This window comes from Pholcus phalangioides, unplaced genomic scaffold, assembly GCF_987345545.1.
Source record: "Pholcus phalangioides strain wild (caught in Gottingen) unplaced genomic scaffold, Ppha-v1.0 ptg000004l_1, whole genome shotgun sequence".
NCBI classification, from domain to species: Eukaryota; Metazoa; Arthropoda; class Arachnida; order Araneae; family Pholcidae; genus Pholcus; species Pholcus phalangioides.
In genome coordinates, this window is record NW_028301597.1 from 51,613,192 (window position 1) to 51,633,907 (window position 20,716).

Genomic DNA, 20,716 nt, shown 5'->3' on the forward strand with positions numbered 1-20,716 from the left:
TAAAAAAATTGGAAGGTTCAAAATGAACTAGAGCAGTGGTTCTCAACCTTTGGAAGCCCGCTGCCCGGTAGATATTTCTTGTGTGAGTGGAAGACCCGGACATAAGGCCGCAGCTAGGCTGAAGCAGGTGGGTCTGGTGCCACCGGTACTGTACCAGAGGGGGCTGCTGAATTCACCCTTTAACTAGGGGTTCTTAACCTTTTTCAGCCACGGCATAAAATCAGCAACAAGATCAGCTTCACGTTAAATAAAACTGTTCGTTTTTCAAAATTAGCTAAACCAGTGACGCAATGAGTGCATTTATAACAGGACAGTAAGGGGATTTGTACGACCCATTTCAGAGACCCATGCGAATCAAGTTTTGGTCGTGACCCATAGAGCAAGAATCCCTGGGTATGGGTAGATTCGTTTGGATCCATCTCTGAAGCTCCCGCCCCCCAAGTTTGGGTCGCGACGAATAACTTTTAATAATTCCTGTTTTAACTGATCCTTCTACATTACACGGGGTGCTAAAATGAGTGCTTGCACCGGCTGACAAAGCATCTAGTTGCGGCTCTGCCCGGTCATACACTCGACTAATAGGAAATAAATAGGAAAAATGAAACGGTGAATCATCACCCATGGCTCAGTTTGACTGATGTCAGGGCCCGGCGGTAGAGAAATACTGAACTAGAGGAATGAGATTCTAATAAAATCAAGTACAAATAATGTGTGGGATAGATTTTGATTTTTGATGTACTTCCCTGGCCATCCATGCACCACACACACATATCCTAGTCTATCACCATTGAGATCATTTTCCATGACTTCACTCGAATTTTTCCAAATATTTCATATTTTTATTAACTTTCCCTGATTTCCCTGACTTTCCAGGACGAACTCTGTAAAGTCTTGAAGAACAAAAATGGGTCGGACTGTGTTAACAAAAAATTAGGAGGTGATTATGCATTTAGCACTTGATTATTAATATTGGATGTCGTTTGGTTTGTGAATTAATAACCATATTTGAAGACCTATTCCCATGACGTTACGTTATTTAAAAAGTATGTAGGCTATTCGATCATCACGTCGTGGATTTTAAAAAAGAATTGTTCTAGTGTTATTCTTGTTCTACTGGGTGTTTTTCCTCTGTTACTCTGATTGTAATAACCCGATGTCATATGCAGTTTTCTTTGTAATGCAAATCAATTTTTTCCTCATCAAAATAGTATCAATTAATGCCAATTAATTTATAACTTTGTAACTTTTCCGATTGCTTTTCCGCCCACTCTTCTCCTCGACCACGGAGCTCGACAGATCATTGATCTGCCCTTTTTCCCGTGATTCGAATGTACGTGTATACTTATGTATTACATTGTTTAATGTTTACTTATCGGGAGCCACTACCATTGTAGTCACCATTAGCCTGTGATTGACATAAATTTCCGATTACGTCTATCATTATATTCAGCTTTTAAAATATTCTGTAAATTTTTCATGTGCGGAAATAAAACTGAAATTGAAATAAAACAAATGTTCTAGAACTATTTCAGTTTTATAACTTTATGGGAAAAAAATTCAATTTGCAATTATATATAATTATTTGTATTTATGTGCGAAATTCGTTTATAAAACAAAACTCGAACCTACATAGCATATAATAACTGATAAAACATAGTAATATTGGAAAGTTATTTTGCAAATTACTGTTGACGAGGAAAAGTCAGTTAAGATCTTTTAAATGTCTCATATGTCTTAACTCATTTCATGCGGGGGAAAACCAATTTCATTCAGTTAGAAAATTATATACCTTAATTCCAAAATGAAAACTAATCGCAGTGCAGAAGTGTTCACAGTATGAGTAATAACGCAGAGCCACTCTTGCTAGTTGCGGAGCCGGTACGAGAATATTCGCACCGGGTGAAAAATTCGAAAAATATACGATAATATTCGAAAAATGTATTTTCTGTGAAAGAACACAGAAAATTCATTTTTTTTTTTCAGAATTCCTTGTGTATTCAAATTTATACACATATACACAGGGTGATTCAGAAAAGATGGGGAAAACTTTAAGAGGTGATAGTACACACCAATACAAACAGTTGTCATCAAAGAATGCATGGTCTAACACGAAACGCAAACGTTAAAACGGCATTCCTGTTGAAAATTATTTGGAGGAAAAGAACACACCGTGTTGTATGCACACGTAACCTGGGGTAGAAGAAGAAACCGTATGCAAATCTGCGTCACAGTGAATAAAAGGCGCGGACGCTAGCCCTGTGAAGTTATAACAGTTGTAACGTTCGGCATAATGACGCACTTTAGTAATACTGAGTCAGCACCTTCTATGTGACGCAGATTAGCATACGGTTTCTTCTTCTTATCCAGGTTACATTTGCATGCATGGTGTTCTTTTTCCCCTGATAAATTTCAACAGGAATGCCGTTTTAGCGTTTCCGGAGCGGCCGTTTCGAAACGCGCTAGGGGCGTTTGCGTTTCATGTTAGACCATGCATTTTGTGATGGCAATGGTTTGTATTGGTGTGTACCTCTTTAAGTTTTTCTCATCTTTTCTTAATCACCCTGTATGTAGTTATAACCGTAGTCGCCTTTCTTTGGCATTAAAAAAAATTAATTAGCAATTTGTTTTCATTTCATCACTATAAACGTAGAGCCTGGTGCTGTCATACATCCATTTGGGTAGCTCTGCTATGCATCGATGTAAATACCAATTACACAGAACAAAAATTGGTATCGATACGTTCAATTTCATTTAGATTACTTACTATGTATATGGTGTTGCTGGGTTTGCTATGTTTGCTGCACGTGTTTTTTGTTTTTATATTAACCGACAGTTAATTAAATTCGCAATCATCACAACTGTGACGACTAATTGTCATTTCTGCCGTGATTAGTAAGGGGCCGTTCAAGTATTACGCCAGCGAATTTTTAGCCATTTTTTCGGCCCCTCCCTACCTATTGTTAGCAAAAGTCGGCACAACTCTGACCCCCCTTGTCAGCAAAATTTCGTCATCAGCTCTACCCCCTGCCTCCTAACGAATATTGGTGGGATCAGTGACGTACACGGGAGGCACAACGCCCCCCCCCCTCCCCCCAAATCACGATCAAAAATTTATTTTTTAATGCCAAAAATATTTTTAAATTAAAATTCCGGAAGAAAATACCTTTATATGTTATTATAGTCGATTTCTGTAAATTTCAATGCTATTTGAAGAACACAAAATTTATTTTTAAGAAATTCATTGCGACCCATCCTGTAAGCCATATATGACAAACCCTTGGCCGTCGGACCAAATGTGTCCCTGGGGATATCTGCCCATCAAACCTAATTTTATGAAAATGAACTAAGCGGCACATTTACAGATCACTTAAGTGACCCGTGGCACGATTCCAGAGCATTTAAGCGACGCGTGGCACATTTTCAGATCACTCAAGTAGACACGTGGCACATTCATAGATCGCTTAAGTAACCCTTGGCACAGTTCCAGATCACTTAAGCGATCGATGGCACATTTAAAGATTCGTTGAGTGGCATGCGGCACAGTTTTAGAGCACTTAAGTGGCCCCAGTGCGATTCAACATCACTCAAATTACACGAGGCACATTCCCAGATTACTTAAGTGATCCGCGGTATAATTACGGATCACTTGAGTGATGCGTGGTACAGTTCCAGAGCACTTGGATCCGCGAAACATTTAGAGATCACTAAAGTGGCTCTATAGGGGACATATCAATAGGGAGAATGTTCAGGCACCCACAAACTATCGCAAGGTTTTTCTCGTTTTTTTGGCGCACCGAGTAAGTTGCCATTAAGAATATTTCATATTTTCATAAAAGATGGTTGATGACGTAAGCATCTTCCAACCCCCCCCCCCCTTGTCATCAAAAGTCAGCAAATATCGGAAACCTCCCTCGGTGTTGACTTAATACTTGCATGATCCCTAACAGAAAAATTTCAAAATTAATTAATTTGAATGTTTTTATCACGAGTTAAAATGTGCATGAGAGAGAAAGATGCACAATTTGATGACAATCCAAATGATTTCGATAAATATATATATTTTTTTCAAATCAGAATATTGTAAAAAAAACTATTTGATGCAGGCCTACCGAAGTCTTTATTGCACAAAAACAGAGATTTTATGCAATCTTCTACTGGACAGTATCAATGAAAGTTTTAAAAACCGATGTAACTAATTAATTTGATGAAGTGAGTAATAAACTATAAGCCTGTTGTGGCGGCGTTTTCATTTGTTTTTGTGTTTAAATTTCTTCAATCTGGAAATTATGAGAAAAAAATGGTTTCATGTAGAAACTCGATTTTATATGATATGAGATGTTCCTCAACTCATTCAGAATCAAAAGACGCGTTTGTCAACGGAAAAAATAGCTCATTATCTTGAAAATACAGTAGAACTTGCATAATTCGAATTTTGCGTACCTAACTCAAACTTTTACGTGCTCCCCTTTAAGTTTTTTACTTAATTTAACATTGCATTTTGTTTTGTTTAACTTGAACTTTTGGATAATTCGAAATTGGAGGAAGACAAATCATGATTTTTGAATGAGCAAATTTAGTTTGGAAAAATTCGAAGGGAAGCCAGACTTTGCTTTTCTCGATCAAGTTGTCAAACAGACAAATAAAAGTTTGAAATTCTGTGTGTTTTTTCTATTCTTTCTTTGATAATTTAATGGCCATTTTAACATTGTTCAGCTGGAGTGCACACACACACACACACAATGAGAATGTGTACCACTTGATACCGATTATGCTTCTCAACCTGTAGAACAAGGTCTGCTATTCAAAATCTGAAATTCTATTATCGTCAATAAAAGTATGGAATACGTAAATGAAAGCACATTTCCTTGATAGCATAAGAATGATAAGCAAACTTTGAAAAACAGATTCATGACGGATAATCATGAACTGTTTCCGTAAATCAGGCTTTGAATATGGCCAAGAAATTCTGCAGTGATGCTAATTCCAGAACAGTGGAATAGTTTAGCAGTTAAGATCAATTATAAATTATTAAAATTCGGGAAGCAGTTTCGTAACCGATGATATTTTAATAATGGATAATGATTATCCTATGTTAATGTTGATAATTAGGTTGGCATTTGTAGTCATTTTACAGATCCAGGATAGACTAATTCGATAATTCGAACTTTTTTCGGTGACTTTTGACTTCATATTAACCAAGTTCGACTGTGTTTCAATAAATATTTGGAATTATGAGTGCAAAGAATGAGTATGAAACTAAATTAAAATTTTATTTTCTAAAACTTGAACTTGAAAATCGATTCCGAAACTAAAGATTTATCTAAAAATAAATTTAGTCTTTCATATATATATTTATTATCTCATAATTATTATTTATCTTCAGACATAGATTGAATACGTATTAGAAAAGACATTCATTTTGAGGAAAATACAGTGAAACCCCTTTTAACGGACACCACTCAGATGCGGTCACCCCTCTTTTACGGCCAAATAATAATTTCCCTCTGTATGATAAAAATATGCTTTTCAAACCCCTGATTAACGGTCAGTCCTCTTTTACGGACGATTTTTTTTTGTCCCACCGGTGTCCGCAATAGAGAGGTTTTACTGTATAAAGCAATAGAGATAGAAAAGATTTTGTAGAGAGAATGGATGAAAATAGCGTGGAATAGAGAGGAAAAGTCGGCGGAAGCAGATGATCGTCGAGCGGTGATATCGCGGTGTTTGTGCCGCTGAGTGGGCGACGAGTTTTCTCGTCGAGTTACTCGGAAGTTGCTCGCGTTCGATGTCGGAGGGAAATCGCGACTTCCCCCATCGGATGCGACTCCTCGAGCCGACCACCGACAACAACCTCATCTCGGTCCTCCATCATATACATCCAATTGGCCTATTGTGAAGATCTTTCTTTTCCAGATACAAATGCCTATTCTTTTTTCTCTCATTTATAGCATACAGAAGAAAAGGCTGCGAATATCTGCAGTTTCTTTAACCTTATCTCTCCTTTTCTTTTTCTGTAAGTGTTATCCCCTCGAATAGGAAAAAAAAATACTTATTTGACGCTAGCATTCATAACGCAATCAAAGAAAAAAATCGAAAATTAGTGGTAATTGGCAGTCATACAAGCAGTAAACAGTTTCTAATAGGTTTCTTCACAAGAATGATGGAAAAGCAATAATTAATTGATGAACGTACAGTGAATAATGTGGCAATTATAAAAGTCGCAAATGTGTTGTGCTTACACTTTTTACAACGTAGTTTCAAGGTTGAGCTTTTATTTTTAAAGTGAAAAAATAATAATAACAAGTTTTAAAAAATAATAGTAATAACCGTAAAAAATGCTATATGATCTAATGCTGTTTTTCTTTATTTCCCCTCCCCCCCCCCTTCACCTTGTTGGGATATTTGCTTGTTGTGACTTCAGTATTTGTATTATCTGCGAAATATAATTATTATTTGTTACAGTCGACGCCGCTTATTATAATCATGGATAATGTTATCGTTCGGGTATTGTTATCGCATTTGCGAAGAACGGGATGGACAAATATTATTACATGAGAAAGAATTCGTTTTTTGTCATCGGGACATCGGACAATGTTTTATTTTCTTTTTTCCCTTGAAAATTTGTTTTGCGCATTCTGGAGCTAAATTTTTGCCACACTTAGTTATCGTTAGTTATACCTGTTAGTTATCGTTATCAAGCTGCAACACTATGTAGGAGACTAGAAGATGTTCTCTCCCACTTCCTTGTTGATAAACATTTCCGTACTTGATGTCAAAATCAGTCCGTAGTATTTATTCGCTGTGATTCATGTACGTGTAGAACTACTTTTGCAATGACCTTCCTATAGTGAAGGCAAATGTATGGGAAAAACCCTTTCTTGATCAGTTTCTTTCAGTTGAACAGATTCAAATGTATTTTTCCGAGAGACTTTGTCAAGGGATTTATGGAACGTATTGTACACCGAAAATAATACCGTGATTCGTGATACTCACTAGACAGTTTCAAACTTATAATTTCGCCTCACAGTGGCTGAATAAAAGAAATGCAGTATTTTAGCTCAAAAATCCCGTCTTCGATTAAAATTTAAAAAAAAAAAACAGTAATAATTGAGCGGTTGAACATTTTGCAACCATACGGCCAAACTGGGAGTATGATCACTTGCAAACCGAACTTTTCCGATATAGTTATCATTCGGTCGTTGTTACCAGAAAACCCGAGTCCCGAAGTGATCGCATTAAGCGGCGTGAACTGTATTATTATGAATGAATTATTATTAATTATAATTTTTAAATAGATTATTATAGTTTGCAATTCAAATTTAATGTGGACGGGTTTTTTTTTATTAAATGCAATAAATTAACTTATTATATTAAATATTTGATAACTAATTTTGTTACAATAAAGCAAAAACAATTCTCAAATTGAAACATTAAACAAAAATCTGAAGTTTTATCAATTTAATTCTTTAACTAACACAATTATTCGTATACATAGACGTATATTATTCGCTTTGGGCACAGTGTGATCTTATATGTTCTTTCTTCCTAAGATATTGAAGATTCTTCCATATTTTTAACTCGAAACTAGAATTCTGCTACATTTTAAAAATATATGACGTTCATATTTGTTGTGGGCATCTTTTTCTCAGCCACCTCGTTGGGCATTTTGCCTGTTATGGCCTTGTATTTGTATTTGAAATGTGATAATGACCATAGAATATAACCGTATTTGGGCATTGTAAGACCACCACCTTTAATAATCCACCAATTGTTGGTGGACTGAAAAAAAAGTTAAAATTAATATATTTATTTTCGTAAATGATTTATCGACAATACTATAAATTACGATTTGTCATTTACAAGCTAGCCCTTTCCAATTCGGTATCCATAGGACAGTATCCCATAATTTTAGTAACATTTTCACCCAAAAGATGGCAGTGATTTTTTTTTTGGGGGGCCAATGTCAAAAGAAATTACAGTAATTTTTTTCCGATTCAATTTTCAGTATACCACATTCTAAAATTTGGATTATCAAAGTTATTTTGAAAACTTATCATTCATTATGAAAGTTACGTACACTTTTTACGCATTGACGCTAATGAGCGACGTTCAAATATTTGAAACTGTTCATTAATCGAAAAATTTCAGTTAATCGATTTTCCTGAAGAATTGAATAACAATTTTCATTGTCCAAAAAGAAACAATTTCTGTGAAGCAACGTAAAATTCAAGAGAAATACTTTATGCAAAAATTGAATAATATTCGCAAATGGATGCTCAAAAGTTGAACCAAAAACATGTTTTTAATGAGAAATACGGGACATACACTCGAAAATTTCTGGTAGATATACATACTACTGGTATTTAAAAATTTTATGGCATCTATGCGAAAGTAAGGCTTAAATATTTCGTAATAGAATAATTCTACCGTATTTCAGAGCGTAAGTGCAGTATTAAAAAAAATATTAATGATTTTAACGTTAAAGCCGTGTCTTTTTACAGGATAAAATTCGAATTTCAAATAACTAGTGTTTTCTCCTAATCTAAAAACAAATTTTAGCTTGAGAGTTCTTACTAAATGTTCAGAACCAATGCTGAACTGTTTAAATGAATCGCTTCATAAAAAAAGAGCGTAAGTCCTTTTTTTTGCAAAATTTACTTTTTGAAATTTCCGTATATTTACACTTTTAACATTTCTACTTTCTGACATATCCTTTTTTGACAATTCAATATAGGTTTCTACACGTTTTCTGCAAAAAAAGACATCATTTTCTTTGTTCTTTTACAATATATCTGTTACGGTAAATGTGACAAAAACCTGTTAATGTACATAATAACAGGCTATTATACACAATAACTGGTTTTTATTCATGCTTGCCAATCGTCTTGGTAAGTTTGAAAAATTTATCACTTTCACCAGCGAATGAGCATAATACCAAAGAGTCGGTAAATTTAATAAATACTGTGTATGTGAAAACATTATCACTTTTACCTCCAGACTAACCGTGACCCCTGCTCTATCCACCTAGGGGATATAAGCTGGTTAGCCTCAGGAGACGTGAGCCAAGGTGGAAAATATCACTTTTACTTACCGGTGATTGTGCATAAATAACGAAGTTTCGTTGGAAAATTTAAAAATACTTGAAATTTATCTCCATTATCTGCGATTATGCATAATACCCACGAGCAATTGTTGAATTTGAAACATGAAAAACATTTGAATTATGAAAAAAATTCCAAATGGGTCTAGTATGTGTGATGAATATGATCGGACTCCGATATACTTATAACAAATTTTACGATCGAACACCAATATAATGATACAATATATGTATGAATAAATTATCATATATAGTAGTATACCATAGACTACGATTTGTCATGTTTATCAGCGACTCAACGCTTGGGTATTATGAGTAATCGTCTGTAAAAGTAATTAATTTTGGGAATTTATCATACTTGCCAAAGACGTTTGGGAACTATGCATAATTGCCAGTAAAAGTGATTAACTTAGTGAAATTTATCAAATTCACCAAAGACGCTTGGGTACTATGCATAATCGCCGTCAAAAGTGATGAATTTAGAGAAATTTATGAAACTTAATGAAATTCTTGGTAAGTATGCATAATAAGTAGTTATTACGTATAATAACCGCGTATATCACATTTTTCCGTAACTTATCTATCTCAAAAGTTTCACTATTTATGCAAAAAAACTACATTCAGACACAGTCTTTTGCTGTTTTTTAAAAACAAGTATTTGTGACCCGTTTTGCATGAAGCGATTCAGCAACTTGTTTGGTTGGTATATGAATGTTAAGCAACAATTCCCCTTCTTTTTAATGCATAATATTACTGTAATTACTTTTCACGCGGGGAAAAAGAATTGAAATATGGTGTGATATTGTATGGATATATAAGTTGTTGTGCCTTACCGTTGGACGAGATGAAGCTGTTCAGCTTCTCGGGGGAGTCCATCCCACGGGTGTCCTTTAAACGCACCAGCTTGACACCGATGAGGAACGGGGCACACAAAAGTTGAGAAATCGAACCGAACCCACTCCGCTGGAAGCTCACTGAAGACGTAAGAGTCCACAATCATCAAGTTGAAAAAACGATATCAACATCAAAACGTCACCAGTCGAAACAACAGAGTCGATTCTCCAATCAGTTAATTAGTTATCCAATAAAGCGAGTCCTTAATTGTCGAGTTTTATTCCGAGGGACACATCACCTTCCTCTTGATCAAAATATTCTTTTTGGAGAAGAATCTGCGGATTAATGGAAATAAAACAAATAAGTTACAATTAAACGTGTAAATTGAAAGCAGCAAAAAAAAAGCAATTACCAAAACACACGTAAAAAAACCAAATATAAACAAAATTAAAAGTGTTATTGTACAGTCAAATTCGGTTATAACGACATCGAAGATTCCACGAACTTTAACTTTTGTCGTTGTAACTAAGATGTCGTTACAACCGAAGATGATATTTACAAGGCCATTTAGGTATGAAAAATATAATCAAATACTATATACGAAATTGTTGTTTCATCATAATTAGGGTGGCCATGTATTGCGAAGAAAAACTACGGGAAATTGGAGTAAAATAAATACAGGTATCCCTCGCTTTCAACGATTTCACTTTACGTGATTTCGCTATAACGCGAATTAGAAAAGTTGATTTTATGAATTCCAACCTGTGAAATTCCGGTTTAAGTTTAACTTTAATTGTGGAAATGGGCTTGCAAATTGAAGATATAACATAGTTAAATCCTTAGACGACGGAATACGTTGGGTTTGTATTGTAGACAAATACAGTATGAGAGGAAAATTCTCAGATACATCTGACAAGATCTCACTAATGAACAACGTTTGACAACAATGTTTAAAGAATATTGACAATTACCTGAGAAACTTAACCTTTAAGCGGCAATGACGAGATATCTCGCCTCTATAAAAGCTTCTTATTTCAGCATTGACAATCCCCGATGTTTTGTGATGATTTCTCAATGGAAAACTCATACCCTTTAGTTTGCACCTGTTGAAAATCTGAAGAATGCCTACTTCCTTAAAAGAAGATTTTGAAGAGAGGTGTAGGAGGGGGTGGGGGAAATTAGTGATTTATATTTACCGCTTTAATCGAAAAAAGCAGCATCAGTGAAACTAGAATTTTCGTACGATTAAATAATCGACGTTTCGGTTCACCTAAAATTCCAAAACGAACACGGCGGTTCGTTCGTTTTGGAATTTTGGGAAAACCGAAACGTCGATTATTTAATCGTATTATCAAACCCAAAATGTAATCCATTGCTAGAATTTTCGTATTTGCGAGAAATATGCGGAATTCTCTGGCTTTGCTACTAAAGTTTTTATAAGGAGACAAAAAATATTGCTTTTCTCAGCCGAATCTCGACTGTTTCATTAAAAAGAGTTATCAGCCTACCATACCATGAGAGAAAACATCCAGACTCACTAGAATCAATTAGAAGTAGTAAAGACAGACACGTTTTAATTTAATACTTCATTCATATTGTTTAAATTCACAGATTATTCATAAGTTTGAACAATTACTTCATTAAAAAAACGTTCCTTTGATTTTCGGTTCAATTTTTTTAATCCTTCTGAAGAAAGTCATCCCCTTATCCCTATCTTTCCCATGTTAAATTCAACGCTCTAAGCGATTTCGTCTTACGCGACTATTTTGCGGAACCAATTAATAGCGTAAAGCGAGGGACGCCTGTACGAGATATTGCCAATTTTCGGCGAAATTGCCTAAAGCAAGTCCACAGTGACATAAAATCTATTTCACGAAAAAAAAAAGCTGAGCATATAAAAAATGTAAAAAATCAATTCATAAATATTACCTCCATTCTCCCGATTTCAGTAAAGGTTGTGAATTAAAGTATGCTTCATTGAAAACAGGGACAATTTTTTGAATAGTCGGGCAAAATTACGGGATAACACAGGAATTATTCATTCAAATTGAACCACTAAACACGCAATAAATCTTTTGTTATTGTTAGGTATCAATAGAACGCGACGCACATTCCCTCAATGTAATAAGTTCTAATTCCATTAATTGCTGGGAAAAACGCCATTAAAACGGAAGCAAAGCGGCGAAAAAGTGTCGTTATATCCATGGTCGTTGAGTTTCATCAACGTTATAAGCAATTTTCATTACCATTATCCTCTATGAAAATCAATCGTGACCACCAATCATTGACGCGTGTGTTCTTTATAACCGAGTTTGACTGTATATTGTAGTTGAAATATTAAAATTATAAAATTTCTTTTTCATTCCAGCTTGAGATTAAAACGAATGATTTATAAAGAAATTTTTTCATTATAATCATATATTTTTAAAATGAATATATTTTAAAAGTGTAATTTGTACCTTTCAAATTTTTCCATTATAGTTTTATACAGAAAAGGGATTCCAAAAAACACACTCATATTCTGAATAAATCTGACGAAATCATAGAAAATCATAATACAGCGAAACCTCCTCTTAATGGACACCCCTCTTTTACAGCCAAATAATAATTAAGTTCCATATGGAAAACTACAATAGGAAAACTTTTTTACGGCTCCTGTTTTACGGGTAAAAGAGTGGTTTTACTGTAATTGTTTCATGAACAGTCGAATCTCTAGTCATTCTCATCCGATCAAGTTTCTGTATAGGAACTATTTATATATTATTGTTAACATGGCTGTGTAAAAAAGTGAAATTCGTTTCGTAAATACGTATATATAATATGCAAATCAGAAACAGTATTTTTTTTACAAAGAAAACTACCACCCATCACATAAAGGGTTTTTATTTTTTGCTTACTGAAAAATATATTAAAGCTTTCAGGTGTGTATATTAAAGAAAAAATAATTTATTTTTATACCAGTAGAATAAGTTACTTAAATCAGATTGCAAAAAAATGAAAATCATTATAATCAGAGATAATAGAATAGATAATAATAGAACTAGATAATAATCAGAGTCGTCTTAAACATTTCTCATCATAACGCATCAGCAAAAGTAAGCATCTTCCAATCTATTAGCCAAATAGTGAAATTTTTTGGGGAATAAAATTTGGTTCAGGATTTGAAAATACCACGTCGTCGAAGATACCAATTCGTCTAATGTTTGGCTTGCGTACAATTATATGCGTTAAAAAATACTTCGGGAATTTAAAAGTAGCATCATTAATGTTTTTTACAGATAAATAGTGTTGAATTTTTAAGTAAACTACGAACAGAAAAAAGCGCAATCAATGATCATTATACGATTAATATCTTAAATATGAGAACATAGACAGTACTTTATCAGTAACACAATGGTGTGGTTTTTTTTAATATTTCACCGGAGTAATACGACGACACTCATTATACAGGTCTATAAAAAAATTGCTTTTTGACAGCTTTTTTAGTTGTGATATAATTGATTTTTTTACTATTTTCAGTGATGATTCCAAAAATGCGATTCATTTTTTTTTCTATCACGTAAGGCTTTTTCACACAACAATTTCATATTTTAGGAAATAACTCAAATCTAAATATTTTGGCATTTTTTCTTTTATCCCCCTCATAAAGATACATACAGGGTGGGCAAAAAGTCCGTAGAAACTTTAGAAATTGATAAAACCGGAAACATAAGCGACATAAAAAACGGTTTTCAGAGTTAGCAGCACTAGGTCACGGAAATTTTTTTAAACAGAAAAAAAGCCGATAGGTGGCGCTGGTACTAGCGACTTCGGTGGAAATATGCAAATGGACGGTTATAAGAACTTGCGTTCCTAATCCACAACCACTTCACCGTTGTAACCGTGTACGTGGACCTGCGGCACTCTGCCATTGCTGGATTTGTGACTCGCCTGCAATGTGTTATCCCCTGTGGTGGTGGTCATGTGGAACACATACTGCTGTTATAAACGATTTAGAGGCATTCTGTTCGTTATTTGCGTATCTTTTCTTTGACTCTTGTACGTGAGCGCAACCTATCAGCTGTTTTTTTTTAGGTGGGAGGGGGGGGGAGGTTCCTGTCTTAAAAAAATTCCCGTGACCTAGCTAACCCTGCAAACCGTTTTCTATTTCGGTTATTTTTCCGGTTTTTATGAATATTTAAAGTTTCTACGGACTTTTTGCCCACCCTGTACTTCACATTTATATCCTAGATCTGCGTTATAATGATGGGCCCTAAAATCACCGAATTATCTTTGGCAATGATTTATTATATTTGTTGATAGCGCACACATATACATGTGATACTTATGTTGTTTATGTATTACCCCATTGAAATTTGATTTCCATTTTATGTAAAATTGTAGAGCCTACATGACAAAACCAATGCCAGATTCGGATTCAGCGTCCCAAAATCACCATAAAATTACTGAATTAGCCTTGACAATGATTTACTGCATTTGTTTACTGCGAACAGTTTCAATATGGCTTGTATGCTTGCTGACTATGCGTTAATATTTAAATTTAATTTTCACTTTATCTTAAAAACTAGAACCGATGGAATTTTTAAATTATTTTTCCAGTAAATAGGATCCAAAAAGCTATAAAAAGTACTAATTGTTTTTAAGAAAGCTTTTTCATTGCAGACCTGTGTTATCAGAATACTACAAGCGTGTTCAGTTGTAATGCCAGTTCATTTAATACGAACTTTTGATTAACCGCAATCATATATCTAAGTAAATACCATGCGCTTTTTATAACTTTTTTTTTTTGGAAACTGAATAGGAAAAATTATTCAAATAGCAAGTAATCAATTTAAATTATAAATGAATTTATATGAATGAATAATGTGTTGGTTTTGAGCAAAGGCGGAGATGAACTTGGAAGTCTGGGGGCACGGTCATTATTGATGAGGGGTCACGATGAAGATTATGTCAATTCATCTATACATATATGCATTAGATCAGTCGACTTCACCTTAGATGCTGGGGGGGGGGGAGCAATGCCCACACACACGCACCCCCGTATCTCCGCCCATGGTTTTGAGGATTGAATACGAATTTTCCTTATCCTGGTGCAGGTCTAGACGCGAAATCTCCGAAAAGTCTCAAACGCCAATACCAATCGAATTGATACTGAAATCCAGACTAGAACAATGATAGGCAGACAAGATGAAACATGTTTTAGAATACTGGTGTTTTTTGATCCAATCAGCCTTCGACGGTATAGTGGTATGTCACAATTGGAGTACATTGAATACACATTCCGGTAAAGAAAACTTCATCGTGCATAAATGCTTAATTGTGAATAAGATGATTAATCTATGAGATATTCAGTAATTGCGTGGATACCTAAAACAGTTTGCAAGTTCTGAAACTAATGAACTATTGGTATTTATTATTATTATTATACAGTATTTCTAATGCTACTGGGAGCAGGTTGTTCGTGCTAAAAATTTCTGAGGAAATCTTAATTTTTTTGAGGTAGGTTGTTCCTGTGTAAGTAGAAATTTAATTTGATATGCTTATTAAAAATCTTGTGATATTCGGTTATCCCAACAAAATTGATTTGCAAATTTTTATCTTCACTAATAGAGTACCAAGTACACAATATAAGAGTGAAATTCAAAAGTACAATAATTTTCTATAATATAAGAGTACAATAATTTTCTATAATATAAGAGTACAATAATTTTCTATAATATAAGAGTACAATAATTTTGTAATACTTGTGAATATTTTAACTTCAAAACTAAATTGAAATTTTAGCTATTTAAAAATATTATTAATTATTTGATGATCATTTGGAAATTTAATCACCTCAAAATATCAAAAATTATCACATTCTGGTGAGCATGGTTATTTTATACCTAATAGTACAAAAAATATGTTTACGAGCATAAGCATGCAGTATATGCAGTATGTACTGTATAATATATATGAATGCGCTCATCAAAATTCATCCGGAAATATTTTAAAAGTGATACGACGCCAGACTAGACTAAAAAAAGAAGCCTTGCAAATACATGCACTATAAGATTATTAAATTTTTCCTACTAAAGCTAAATATAAGTCAACATTAAAAAAGTACATTATCGTAGAAATTAATTTTTATGTTATCATTTTAAGATGGATTTCGAGAAACTAATTTTGTTTCGTACATTTTCTTTGAATTTTTTATTTCTTTCAAACACCGTTTCAACTTAAAATTTCAAGTTTTAATCCAGAAGGATACTTAGCCATCCTAAAGTTATTCATTAAACTATTAAATAATATGAAAAATTATTTCGTTTCACTATCAAGTGCCTAGTTTCCCTAGTAAAATATCATTATTTTATCGTTAACATTCCCAAAAAAATAACTGTTATTTGTTTTCTTCGCTATCCTAATCTTTTGAACAATGAATATTCAGTACTGTATATGAAAGCTTCATAAATATAAGCATATAGAGTATAGACATCTTAATATTATGTCTAACTAATTTATAATATCATTTAGCTTGTGACTGATGTTAAGAACGAAATTTTCAAATTTCAGCTGATCAGATTCGACGTATACAAAAGGGTTTGATGTTTTTTTCTTCTATTGCGAGCACCTTTTAAGAAATGAAAGTTTCCTTCCCACACACATATTTATTAATAAAATGTGCATTAAGATAAATCATCGTCATTGATTGTTTATTTCGAATGCAAAAAAACAGGAAAGCAAATTTAGTTTCAAATGCATAAATGGTACACAGTATATTCGTGATCATATTTATTTGATACTTCAACCTGTAACAAAGAGGGATATTACGTATATAAAAGATAATGTTATATTACGATACATGATATTACGCAGTTTTATTTGCAAACTTCGAGACTGTTTTGGATTTTACATTTGCAGTTCATGAGTTACATAATTTAAGAGATCAGAATAAATTAACGTCTACTCTTTTATACTTACACCATTGAAAGAACTATAGCATGGGGAAAAAGTTTTTAAAAGGTCATCGAGATGTTATTCACTTTTATAATTTTTAAAATTTATAGAAGGGTTTTGTTGAGGATTCTCATCCCTTTTAACATGATGAAAAACTATGGTCTAATAGAAATATTATTAAAAATACTATTTAACCATTGCTTTATTTCACATTTTTTACACACGTTCTTGATTGTATGTGCTATCCTATGCTGGTATAAAGTTTTACATATCTTAGATACTTAATGTTTTGTAAGTTTTCAAAAAAAAGCAATAAAAACAAAATCCTGTTATGCGTCTGTGAAAAAAAAAACGTAATACACGCACAACATATCAATATTTGCTACGTTGTTTATTGGTGCTCGAAACAGAAACGCATAATAACAATTAAAATTGCAAAAGCGTTGAATCCAGATTTCACCATAAACAAGTAATGCATTTGCCAAAGTTTCTCATAACATTTAGGAGCCCTGAGATTTAAAAAACATAAATCCTCTGGCTAGCCAATCATCTGTAAGCATTAAAGACCCCGATAGTTCGTTTCTTGCTAAGATTCCGCGCCTATCTCAAGTCAGAGTCGAGCCCTGTAGAGAATTAAAGCAATTTAGCTACAATAAACCTCGACATTTTTTTTCCTTTTGTGTCACTAATTGTATAAAATCATGTTTTTTATTTTGTTATAACTTTACTTTTCAAGGTTTCATACTGGAAGAAAGACGTACTGGAATTCGGGAATGTGTTTATCTTATTTCATTTTATACTGAATTGGAAATTCTCTTCCGATCGAGTTTGTAGGAAAAATTGAATTTAGGGACTGACTTGCTCCATGATATAATCAGTAAATTTTTTTATGATTATTCCTCATTCTTACTACATGTATTCATAGCGTTAAGATTAAATTACAAAAATATCTGTTATTGCAAAAAATTCAAACCTATCGTTTGATAAAGAAAAAGTTGCTTTGGTAAAATAATTTGGTCTTAAACTGAACTCATTTTCGAAAATAATATCATCGACATTTGAAATCACAAAATAATTAATAAACAATGTGATTTAGCAGAAATTATCGATCTAAATTACGAGCACACTTCCAAAAAATTAAGTAATCAATCACGTTAATTATGTTTGTGTTTTGTGTCTGATCGAAAACATTGCGCTCGTCTCTTTGTATCTCACCGGTTTAATTTAATTTTAAGAAAACTTTGCATGACATTAATAATGATTTTTCTTTTTTTCTGTAAACGAAATGAGTCATAAAAAAACATTATCGATTCACTAATGTCTATTTCAGTGGCACCTACAGCTCGCAGTGACTCAACTTATCGATATAATTCAAGTTATGAATAAAAAAATAAAGAATAAAATATTTTTCGCAAGAAACTAATAAATCCTCCCAGAGATTAAATATTCGACCTAAGAGCTTAAAACGTACGTTCGACAAGTGAAGCTCGGACACTTTCAACAGCATTATCCGATTATACTTTGCCGATGAATTTTTATACGAGTATCATAATTTTTGGAATATGGAATGAATTAATGGGTATTCATTGTTTTATAAGGAAAAGTTTGATTTGCGATACGATATTTTTTATGATATGCGAGCAATTTTAGTAACAAATAACCTCCGTACTTTTTCAAGAATAAACCTAAGCTCAAGTTTAATAGCAAAATTGAAACAATTAAAATTGTGTAGAAAACTGAATTATATAGAATAAAAAATTATATCGAAACACATATACATCATATTTCCGTGAACTGTTAGAAAAGTTCTGTGAAGGAATTTTTCGATTGTTCGAAATCGATTCATTACTTTCAATCAGTTACATTATTTTCCAGTTAAAACAAATGTTTGGTTTTTTTTTTCTTTTAACGCGTACATAATTAAAAATTCAATTTATTTTCATTTTGTAACGTCACATCTGGTTTCTAGAAAAGATATGATATCTATGTTTAACACACACACACACAATTGCATCTCTTACAAATTCTATTTATTAAATAGATTTTTCAATGAACAGTTTGAAAAGCGTGTAATCTATATTCTAAATTAATATTTAATCTATGATCAGGTTGAAAATATTCTACGTAGTTAGTATTCTAATTACATTCTTAAAAGCATTAAATTTATGGAAAACAGAAAATAAAAAAAAACTCCGTTCATTCATTTAAACACCACAGTTATTATCATTAAATCTTCGCGATACATATCATATTAATTACTGCTGTTGCAAAAAAATATTTCTATTCAGAACAAAATAATTTTGAATTACAATAAATATCTGTAGAATGTAAAAGGAAAAAAGTTGTATCATTGTATTGGAATTAATTTTTCGTAGGGGTAAAAGTTAGAAAAGTTTACAAAAAATTTAACCTGTTCCTTCGTAAATACATGTATTTATTTCAGATAATGCATGGGTAAGCGATTAAAATTGTCGTGAATTACTCGATAATTCATCATTATTTTCCTCCATAACTTTTAGCAGCCTCATCTTTTCTTTGGACAATTATAAATAAATACAGTAGAACTTGGTTGATTTGAATTTTGGATAATTCGAACTTTCCGTTGAGTTTTCTTTCTAATTTAATGTGAAAATTTCTTGTTTAATTCGATTTTTTTCGAAATTTTTGGATAATTCGAAGTTGGAGGGAAAAAAAAATATGTCTTTTGTATGACCAAATTAGATTTAGAAAAATTTTACAAGACGTCACAGACTTTGCTCGATCAAGTTGTTAAACAACTTTAGAAGACAAAAATTTAAAACCTGTTTTTTCCGCTTTTTTCTTTATAATTTAATGCCCATTTTAAATTTGTTCAGCTGGAGTTCACACATCGAGGATGTGTACCGCTTAATACCGATTATGTTGTTCAACCTATAAATCAAGGTGCAACATTGAAAATTAAAAATTTTTTGTCACCATATTAAGAACATGTTAAGTATCGGAAAATTCAGATTTTAATACGTTAATGAAAGTATATTTCCTTGATAGCATAAAAATAAGCAAAATTTGAGAAAAAATTTTATAACGGATGATCGTGAACTGTTCCCGTCAATGGTCAAAAAATTCTGCAGTGATGCCAATTTCAGAACAGTGGAATATCGTAACAGCTAAGATCAATCCATTATTATACTATAATTGTAAATTATTAAAATTTTGAAAACAGTTTCGTAACCGATGATGGTATTTTGATAATTGATCTTTTCTTTTCTTATGCGAATGTTGATGATTAAGTTGCAGTTTGTAGTCATTTTACTGATACGAAATAGAATTATTGGCTAATTCGAACTTTTTCCCAGTGAAGTTGGACTTCGAATTAACCAAGTTCGACTGTGCATGATAACAAAACAAAAAAAATCGGGTTTTAAATATATATAACTCACCTAAATGTAGAATCCGTCAATTTGCTTCATCCATCAAATTACAGATTTCAATAATTATTTTCTGTATTTTTTTCCGGCACCAATGAAAATACTTTGATTATATGTGTTGGAAATGAAAATCGAATGTAAGATACACACAGCGAGTTTTTATTAGGTTCGGGAACAGGTTGCTGTTGCGTGCCAGTATTTAACACTTATCAAAAACGTTTAGCTGTTTGATAAAAGCCCGGGAGGAGCACCAAGATCAGATCTCGAGGGTGAGAGGAAACACCTCCTCCTCATGTAAATGGTGGCAGCGCCACCCTCCGGTCAAACTTTCTAGCACCGACTGAATCAATTGCCAAACCCTCCCCCTCTTGTTCCCCTCAAACCGCGTACTGGAGCAGATGTCTTCTGTCTCCATGATCAGGTGCTATCAGCTGATCGG

General features: G+C 33.1%; 1 protein-coding gene across 1 annotated transcript in view; it reads right to left on the bottom strand.

Annotated features, from left to right (window-relative positions):
• The window catches only part of LOC149087818 (LIM/homeobox protein LMX-1.2), a 107,174-nt gene extending 86,684 nt beyond the window's left edge, over window positions 1-20,490 (bottom strand). The window contains exons 1-2 of the mRNA XM_089231728.1: window positions 20,290-20,490; window positions 9,934-10,269 (exon numbers count right to left, since the gene is read on the bottom strand). Coding sequence (XP_089087854.1) covers window positions 9,934-9,976 — 43 coding nt within the window. The 5' untranslated portion in view covers window positions 9,977-10,269; window positions 20,290-20,490. The remainder of the gene's footprint in view (window positions 1-9,933; window positions 10,270-20,289) is intronic.
• Between the last annotated feature and the right edge of the window lie 226 nt (window positions 20,491-20,716).